Below are 10,359 nucleotides of genomic sequence, written 5' to 3'. Positions count from 1 at the left end.
TATATATATATATATATATATATACACACACATTAATATCTGTATAATATATACATAGAAATGTATGTATAACAAATACAATTAAAACAATATAATATTAATATAACAATATACATAATATAATAACATTAATAATTATGAAATTATATAGATATACTTAAAATACTATATACAATGACTTATTTATTTTTAATCATATAATAATTATATTGTTTATGCTGTCAAAATTCATGTTAACTCTATATATATATATATATATATATACAGTGTTTCCCCTGCCATTATATTAGGGGTTGCGGCCCCTAATATTTAATTCAAATTAAAAGTTAATTTTATTTAATTATATTTTCTCTATGGCGCCAGATCACAATAGAAGTCATTTAAAGTAACCTTTCCGATAGAACATGTCTATACCTTGTTCTTTTATTAAGCAAACTAAATAGCCTTATGTTTTTTTTTATCTTATTTACACGACGGCATGTCTTCATATTTAAATATGAATTCTGCGTGTCTCTGTGTTAATGAATGGCGCAGACGCGCGGTGTTGTGTAGTCTCGTACTGAAACGCTCGTGACGCTTCCGGTGATATTAACCTCTGAGGACATAAATACACGAACGACATCTTCAGAACTGCTCTGAGAGTCACTTCATCAGCATTTGACCGTTTCATTTGAGTAAAACTATCATCATGTCATACACACACACAGAAATGTAATGGTATTCACGGCAACCCCTGTCATTTCAGTCTCTTAAGTTATGGTCGCACTCTCTGTATCACGCACAGCGGAGTTCCGCCCGAAGCGCGCGCGCTCTCTCTCTCACACACACACACACACACACACACACACACACACACACACACACACACACACACACACACACACACACAACCACCCACACATACATATATAAATATACATTCTGAAGGCTATTGTAAGAATAAATTAAACTTGTTTTATGATTTCAAATTAGACATGCTAAAACAGAATTTGGTTACAATAAAACACAAGTTTGGACAAATAAAAAATTTCATAGGGCCCTAAACGTAATATTTGTTAAACTTTTAATAAATTCATGTTAAATTGTTTAAGTTTCATTATTTTAATTAATTAGACATGCTTTTTGATTAATAAAATGTAATTTAACCATTAAAAAGGAGTCCCAAAAAATTTAAAAAACAATGGAATCCCCCCCCCCCAAAGCCTAGGGGAAACACTGTATATATATATACACCGTATATAATTATGAACCAAAATTTTACTGTATATATTTATAATGCATACATACATATACATATGCATATAATTATAAATATTCATATATACATATATTCATAACCATTATACTGTATATCATGGTGGCCGAAAAGTCAGCCCAAAGGTTTTGCACAGCGAGAACAAAAACTAGAGGGAACATTGACTATCAGTCTCAATCTTGCATATCAGCATATCAAAAATGAAAAGATTTTTTAAAAAAATCAAAAATCAAAACACTCACTTCATTTGCTTAACTATTGTGCTCTTCCCTGATTCCCCAGCACCTAAAAGAGCACAAAAACACGTTGTTGATGAGGTTGATATGGCAAATGGATAAATGCAGTTTATTCGCCTGACCCCAAACATCACACGCTCAGGAGAAGGTCTGCATTAGATGAATAGAAGCTTTCAACCTCTGCCTCCCACATCACAAGCCCAGCATGAGCTGCAGAACGAGCTCTCTATTTCGGGTTGTGCTTGCCATATGGTGAGATTCAATGCCCTGAAGATGAAAGGTTTGTCTGATGTTAGTTCCCCCAGCCGAAGTGTTTGTGAGGATAGCGAGAGCTACGATAGGTGAACTTTTTTAACCAAGTCAAATGACTCACTTAAATGGCTTATTAACTAACACACCAGAAAGAGATGTTTGTACAAACATGAGCAAACAGGCCAGTGGACACATGGCGTGTATGTAATCCAATGCTTTACTTCTCAGCTGACAAGTGAAATGAATATTAGTATACTTCACGTAACACTTTACATTAATATGCTATTTAGCAGGTATTGCATTACATTTTTAGCACATTTTGGATATGGAGTAACAGAATCCGTAACCTACAAATCACTTCTACATACCTACCTTTGTATTAAAATGAATAAGACTTGAATTAAAAACATCCTTTGGCTTGCCATTCTGGTCAAAAAAAATTAAGTTCAATAACAGTTGGTCAACTGTTCAATCTTCAGGATCTTTTGTGCCGGCGGTTACATGCAGCAAATCTACTGTAGGACGCACTAAGGGTTAGATCAATAATGTCTGCTTCTGAGGTGTGGCTTGCTGCCATATTAGCCCAAATTTATTACATGGTGAAGGAATAACTGTGGGTCTTGGGGGCTAGAGAATCATGTGGAAAATTTCTTCTGAGAGTCTTGAACCCCAGGCATGCTGCAGCTGAGAGTGAGACAGCCAAAACGTCCTGCCACGTCTGATGAGGCCTTGGCACATGTAAAAGGTCAATGAGTTATCAATGGTTGAGCCAAACAAAGTTTTCATGAAAATCAGTTCTGGAATTGCCAAACAGATTGAGAACACACAAACCTATTGACCTTTCCACCAGTGTACAGTTAAGCAAGCTGGATGTGGGTTAGTCTTTTTTTTTTAAAGGAGTAGTAAAGGAGTAATTCACCCAAAAAAAGTTGAATCAGCTCAATTTGTGCATGAATCATTAAATGGGAAGTTCCCCCAGAAATGAAGATTCTGTCATTATTTCCTCATCCTCAAGTTGTTTTAAACCTGTATGAGTTTCTTTACAGGTTTGTTTGTTTTAAACCTGTATGAGTTTGAAATAGGGCTGTGCAACATATCGAAATATCGCAAATGTACATATCGCAATATGCAATATTTGGGGCCATGAACAAAAGACAAAGAGAAAATCACTCACTGCTCTTACCTAAATAACTTTTGTAGCTTTAATAAGAATCAGAGCATATTGAATTCAAAGAGTAAATTCTAAGTTTTTATTTTATTTTTCCTTTTTATTATTCAGTTCCTAAACTCATGTTAAAATGATTACACTAATGTTAAAATGACATTTTTATGTAATGCTCGAGTAAAACACATACCGTTCACTTTCAGAAGTTGCTGTAGGGGTGCTTTCTTATTAGAATCAGAATCAGTATGAGCTTTATTCACCACTTAAGTGTGCGCAAACACAAGGAATTTGTTGTGGTTTTACAGGAACTCTTGGTACATACATACATACAAATAACCATACATATATATGACACAAGAGAGTTATAGAAGTTCACAGAACTGACTCAGCAACAGTTGAGTAAAACTGTTTCATCTGAGCATGTGGCACTTTAAGCATTATCATATCGCATATCGCATTTTTCTTCAATATTGCACAGCCCTAGTTTGAAACAACTTCAGGGTGAGTAAATGATGACACAATTTTTATTTTTGTATGAACTGGATAAAATGATTCACTGAGGACACACATTTGGCATTTGACATTGTTAGTTCTCTCATTAAAGGTGACATATCATGAAAATCGGACTTTTTGCTATAATCAGGTCCCCAGTGCATAAACCAAGCAAACGTGAAAAAGATTAACCCAGTAACTTTGTTTTGTAAGCCTTTTTCTGTAAGTGTCTGAGAAAACGAGTGCGTCTGATTTCGCTCCCTTGATGACGTGGCAAAGGGATCTCATTATAATATTACCGCCCCTTAATCTGTAAGTTTACACCCACGGAGCCATCATTTTGATTTCGCAAGCGACAACGGTGTACCAGTTCTGATGCCATGGTGAAAGTTTGAGCAAAACATGCTAACTGTTCTGTCTTTGGCTGCACAGACGAGCACAGAACACTGCTTAGAGTCCCAGCCTCAGAGGAGACAACAGAGCAGTAGATTTATTGATTTATTTACAGTATATTGCTGCTGCCACACAGATCTAAAATAAACATGCGATTTATTTCCCAGCAATTTACCTTCACAGACATAACCGACTGTTTTTTGTAACTTGTGTGTTTTTAATGTAAATTTGTGTGTGAATGAGAACTTAGTTTAGTACTCACATGCTGTGACAGCCGCTTTCTGTACGTGTGCTTCGGATGTGTGCACTCAGAAAACCGTCTATATCAGAAGTTTAAACTCATATGGTTTAAAACGCATGATTTCAGCGCGATAAACATGATAATCAGAACCAAAACAGATGTTTTTTAGCAGGTACAGCTGTAATGGCACAGCTCTATTCTGGAAAAGGGGGCGGGGAGCAGCAGCTCATTTGCATTTAAAGACACAGGCCCGAGAAACAGCGTGTTTCTGCTTCAAAATAGGCATTTTCAAAATGATATTAGAAATTATCTGTAGGGATGCACGATATATCGGCCACCATATCGGTATCGGCCGATAAATGCTCATTTTTTATGTTATCGGTATCGGCCTGATAAGAAAATTTGGCCGATATCTTAAAGCCGATAAATAATGCATTATTTCCTTCAGAGACACTTCAGATGCGCGCTGTTCTTTTGCAGCCTTTTGTGCAATTGTACATTGTAATATTGTGTTTATTTGATGTATATCTGATTTATCTCATATAGAATGCATTTGGTTAAGTTAAAAGAGCGCTTCAGTTTACCGGTGATCATCTTTAGCTCAGCGCACGCAGCTCAAACAGCAGTGCACAACATTAATAACTATGATTGGGAATGTCGTGTATATAACATTCTAATGAGAACATTATTATAATAAAACGTTGTGAATTCTTTGGGTTTAGTTGCCGTGTTTCAGCGCGTTGTTATGGGAAGAGCGCATCCACAACAGGATCACACATTCTGACTATAGCATGCAATAACTGCGTCATTTGTCATTTCATATATAAGTTGTAATATTATGTTTATGTTGTATTAATATTAATCTCAGGATGCATTTCCTTGAGTTAAATAAGCTGCCAGCAAAACGCTTCAGTTTACCGTGTTCATTCAGCTCTTCAGCTTCAGCTTGAGCTGCAGCTCAATGGCTGCTATTTAAAACAGTGGTATTAATTTGTTACTTTTTCAAAATCATTGATATATTATTAATAACAACAACCACTTGTATTTTTCTCTTATTATTTTCATCAACAATATGGTTTAGTAATTAAAATCATTTAATTATTGTCCGTGCAGAGGCTATTCTGTTTTATTGATCTATGGCGCATTCATTTTGATTCTTTACATGTGTAATGATGTCCAGTGACTTGTTTGCATTATTTATGCATTATTTTATTTATTTGTAAGACTTTTTTTATGACTAAATTTGGTAATGGGAGAGTAAAAATATTTTTAAAACGTACACCGTTCAAACTAGGCTGCTTATGTTGAAGTGTTTGGGATGTGGCTTTTAATGATGAGACCTTTTTTGTAATCAGGCTCTCAAAAAGTATATAACAATTTGGATATAGATTTATCGGCCAACATATCGGTTATCGGCTTTCAAAAATAAAGAATAATCGGTTATCGGTATCGGCCAAAATTTTCATATCGGTGCATCCCTAATTATCTGTGGAGTATTTTGAGCTGAAACTTCACAGACACATTCTGGGGACACCAGAGACTTATATTACATATTGTAAAATGAGGCATAGTATATCTCCTTTAACATACTGTAAGTAAAATCAGCAATAATAATCTGATAACAATAGTATCATGGATTTTGCATCTTCAGATCAAATATGTATATAAAGTGTATTATTTATTATTGCAGAACTGTTCAAAACTGTTACATGTGTTACAAAGTAAAATAAACAAGTAATTGGAATGAATGAATGACTCCTTTTTAGGTTCTCATTGTGAGAGCACTGATTTAGGATCAGCCAAAGTAAATGTATCCATTCATTTCACACAAACTGGATCCCAGATCAGAAGTTCCACACTTTTTCCTAATAACCACAGCTCTGCATTTACAGCCACTTGAGCGAGAGCCACATACGGTCTGGATGCCAACCAAGCATCAGGTCTTGCTCTGTGCGGCACAGCAACAAAATATCCACGTACACATCTGTGAATGTTTGAATGGGTGTGTGAATGGCTTACTCCTGCCGTAATTATACAGTTAGCTGCAGTGGCATGTGCAGTGTGGTTAAGATGTCCACTATTATCAACCCCAGCTGAGCAGAGCCGTGCTTTATGATTTATATCTTTTTTTTATTTAACTATTTATTTTCAATAGTGCAGATTTACATTGAGCAGTAAGCTGACCCTTGAGGACAAACCCCCTATTGAGCAATATCCTCATGTGGGATAATCATGGTGTTATCAAAAACAGAAACTAATTTTACATCGAGAAATCATCCCTCAGTTGACAAGCAAAAAGTTTCTTCCAGAAACCGACAGTTAAATGAAAAGTTCAAATCAAAAATGTTATATTTATTCACCCTCATTTTTTTCTGTGGAAGACAAAAGGAATTTTTTTAACAGATAGTGGCATTCATGTGAGGTCAATGATCTTTCCACAATGTTGTGATTACAAGTGGGAAACTCAACTCTGAAGACAAGAGTTTCAGAGTTGGGGGCTTGTCAGTGTCAGGAACACAATAGATGCAGCATCTGTATTGATGCTAAATTGGTTGTTTAATGAATTTTTTCATTTAAAATAAAACGTATTACGTGTTACATGTACACAATTTGACAGTATTGCACATTTATGAAAAAAATCGATAATGATTCAATTTCAATTTAAAACATAAAAAAGCAAAAACACATCTGATGCACATTCCTTACTCATCTTATTCCGACTAAAGTGACATGAATGCACCAGGCGTCTTAATTACGACTTCCCAACTCGTGAATATGAAGTTCCTTGGAAAACTTGAACGCATCATATGTGAGAAAAATATTAAGTGTGCTATTTTCAAGACAACACCTTTCCTAGATTAAAATGAATAAATAATAATAATAATTAAAATAGTAAACTAAATTAATTAATTTCACGATTTCAGCATTGTCTTTAGAAAGCAAAACAAAATGGTTAAAAAAAACACTTTTTTCCTTTCTTCATTACTGATGTCAAACAGACAACGATCTTCAGTGACATGAAGTCATATCGATTTTTGTTGGATTTTTTGTCCTTGACAGGTGTGGTCTCTATAAACTGCTGATATAAGGAAAAGAGCAGAAGTGTGAAGACTCAATTATCACTTTTTAGTTAAACAATTTTAATAGTTTTAGTTTTTGTTCTAGTTAATGATAACAACACTGATATATAACAGTTGCAGAATGGAAAGAGATGAACAACAGTGGACTTTCTTTTCTCTGTGGAACATAAAAAATATATTTTGAGAAATGTTTCCAATAGGCTCCAATGTAGTTTGGTTCCCAATTTTCCTCAAAATAACTTCTTGTGTGTTCTGCAGAAGACACACACAGGTTTGTAAAGCATAAGGGTGAGTAAATGATGACAGCGATTTAATTTTTTTTGGGTGGAGTACCCTTTAAACAGCTCACTTGAATTGCAGTTCAGCCAGAAGTAATTGTAGAGTCATCATAGCCTAATGCACCTGAATCTGCTGATGTCAGGAGAGTCACAGAGAACACAAAGAAAAAGCCACAAGAGAGTTCCCACAATGTGATTAAGCTCAGAGCTCATTGTGCAATGCTAATTACAACTCATCCATAGTCATCTCTGCTAGACAGTTGCAATCCTCTTGCCTACAGGGATGTAGCCATGCCGTCTAATCTCGCCAGCAGTATTAAAACAGCAAGATCGTATAAAAATAATCAGTAATTCAGGATGACTCGCTAGCTCACTGTGATCACTCAGGCCACAGAAGTTGGTCTTCGTCCAGCTGTAACCTCAGAACTCGCCGTCCTCGGACAGTTCTTTCAGAGCAGCTTTTATTTATGAATGGCATTCTGTGTTTAACGGAGCATGTAATATTCGGCTCATTGAAATGCTCGTCCCACATACCGTGGGTTTCCACATCCAGAGTAAAAAGCCAGCCCACACCCCCCTTCAAACATGCCCCAATGCACGATTTAAATGCCAAGAAGTGAAGGGTTTCATAACTTGAGAAAAAAAAAAAAAGAGTACAAAAAGGAGGATTTTTACACACACAAATGTTGATCCACTGACAGGAATGCTGTCTTGGATATGCATCTCTAATCTGTCTGAAACATTACATAAGAATTTGACAACATCATTCACCAACAGACAAAGCTGCTGATCATAAATTCTGATGGTGTAATCTACTGCAATAGTTTTAACCTGGTTTGACAGAGAATCTGGATGTAGAAAAATATCACAGTCCAAAGGAATACAATCCCACATAGAAATCACAGATGTCATTCCATATTTGACCACTCCTTAACAAACCACAGTATGATTCACCTCTCTGTCACAAGGCACTTGCTACTTTACGAGAATATCTATTTATGGTAATTAATTCAGCACTTTTCTCCCAAAGCAACCTATAAATAATACAAACAGAAGCAATTAACACAACTAAATGGATCACAACATTACATTTAAAAATATCCACCTGCATCTGTATCTCTCTCTAAAAATGGGTATGCTGCCGACAAAGAATCCAAAAACCATCAGACAGACAAAACACCAGTATTTTGTCACTCTATTGGTCCAAATCAGCTATTATCTCCTGCATTCCATCACGCTTTGATAGCTGGAATACTGCCATAATCACACCATTGCTTTCCACTGTTTTGCTGTGATCCCGGGGTGTGTGAGTGTGTGGGTTTGCTTCTCATGTCACACAGAGCAGCCAAATGCTGTAGGTTTTGGGACACTGGGGGAGGATTGCCAAGGGAAACATGTTTTGACAGCACACTGAGCCAAGACTAGTACAAACAGAACACATTCTGAATCCACTTTATAATTTAGTCGACAGGTTTGAATAATGTTCAACAGGTTGTCGATCTTTGTTCTACACTCTGTAAGATATTTCAGCCTATTACAGCTGAATGCTTAAGTTTAATTGCTGCCTTAAATTTTAACATGACAATCTGCAGTGACAAGAACACTTTTTGGACCACTTGTATTAGGCTACTGAACACAATCGACAAGCGCAAAAACGATTCGCGAAAGGATGAAAATGACAGAAAAACTAAATAGCATGCATTTGCGTTTTTAAACATTGATATTAAGAAAGTCTACTGTATCATACCGAGCAGCAGTAGTTTGACTTCTCTGGACGCTTTCTCTCCGTCCTCTCGCAGGTTCCGATCAATTATCTTACTCCTCTCCATCGCTGCTTTATCTTCAGCACTTAACGTGCAACCCATTTTGCAAAACGTTTATAAAACGATTAATAAGAACCTTTAAAACTGGACGTTGTAGTGATTTTCCTTCAGCTTGAGGAATAACGAAGCCAAGGAGAGGAAAGGCGTTGGCAGGTTCGCACGAGATGATGCTAGCGTATGAACACAGATACTTTAAAATATAAAAAATGCGGTTCTTGTAACACCAAGCCTAAACGGGACAGCGATCCACCGAAACTACATTGGCTGGGACAGAGCAAAGGGTCCAAAACCAGAAACCCAGATGAACAATGTTTCCGTGACTAAAAAGTTTCTACTGCTGAGGTTCTGCGGTCTGCTGCGAACGCCAGTTTAAGTTCTTTCACGCAAAAACGGTATCCAGGACTGTATCCAAAACATGTAGCTAAATGCCTCGAAGTGGATCACAATTAGAGCTGCTAACGAATCGGTGTTTTTGAATGAATCTTTTAAATGAACGAATCGTTCTCGTTCAGTTCCATGCACTGACTCACACGCCTCGTTCGCTGAAGGCTCTCGCGTTTGAAGCGCGTGACTGACGTCCGAACCATCAGAACGCTGCGGTTTGTGAGGAAGCAACATTATTGGTTGGACCTACTGAACGAACACGCCCATCTCACCAAACGAGTCAGTTTTGAGTCGGAGCGGCACTAATCGAGAGACTGATGAACAAGTGAACAAGTCAAACTGAGACATCTCGATTTCAATATTAGTGTGTAAAATGGCTAACGTTATATACAAATGTCATTTGTCAATATACAAACTATATATATATATATATATATATAAGTGTAATGATTATATACAATTAAAATAGCCTACCGTAGGAGCGTTATTAAAACTGTTTTTGAAACCAATTTTAATGAAAGATGTTAATAAAAGCTTGTTTCGTTCTTAAACATTCTTTTAAGCAATCGATTGCGTAATGATTCGCTGATAATAACCCACAAAAAGGCACTTGTCGCCACTTATGCTGCAGAAAGAATCACTGAACGAATCGGTGAATCTTTTAACGGCATGATTCAAGATTCGACTCACCGGGATTCGGACTACGCTGAAATTCGGACAAAATCGAATTTATCAAGCCTATTTATCTATTTATTTTTAA

At 36.3% G+C, this 10,359-nt stretch overlaps 1 protein-coding gene across 1 annotated transcript in view; it reads right to left on the bottom strand.

Annotated features, from left to right (window-relative positions):
• Positions 1-9,737, bottom strand: part of LOC107550494 (guanine nucleotide-binding protein G(k) subunit alpha-like) — a 19,816-nt gene extending 10,079 nt beyond the window's left edge. Inside the window, exons 1-2 of the mRNA XM_016231785.1 lie at positions 9,140-9,737; positions 1,498-1,540 (exon numbers count right to left, since the gene is read on the bottom strand). Of these exons, the coding sequence (XP_016087271.1) occupies positions 1,498-1,540; positions 9,140-9,257 (161 nt within the window). The 5' untranslated portion in view covers positions 9,258-9,737. The remainder of the gene's footprint in view (positions 1-1,497; positions 1,541-9,139) is intronic.
• Between the last annotated feature and the right edge of the window lie 622 nt (positions 9,738-10,359).

Source organism: Sinocyclocheilus grahami, unplaced genomic scaffold, assembly GCF_001515645.1.
Source record: "Sinocyclocheilus grahami isolate Dianchi unplaced genomic scaffold, SAMN03320097.WGS_v1.1 scaffold399.1, whole genome shotgun sequence".
Lineage (NCBI taxonomy): Eukaryota > Metazoa > Chordata > Actinopteri > Cypriniformes > Cyprinidae > Sinocyclocheilus > Sinocyclocheilus grahami.
The sequence above is the reverse complement of the archived record's forward strand: the minus strand, read 5'-3'. Positions and strand labels throughout refer to the sequence as shown.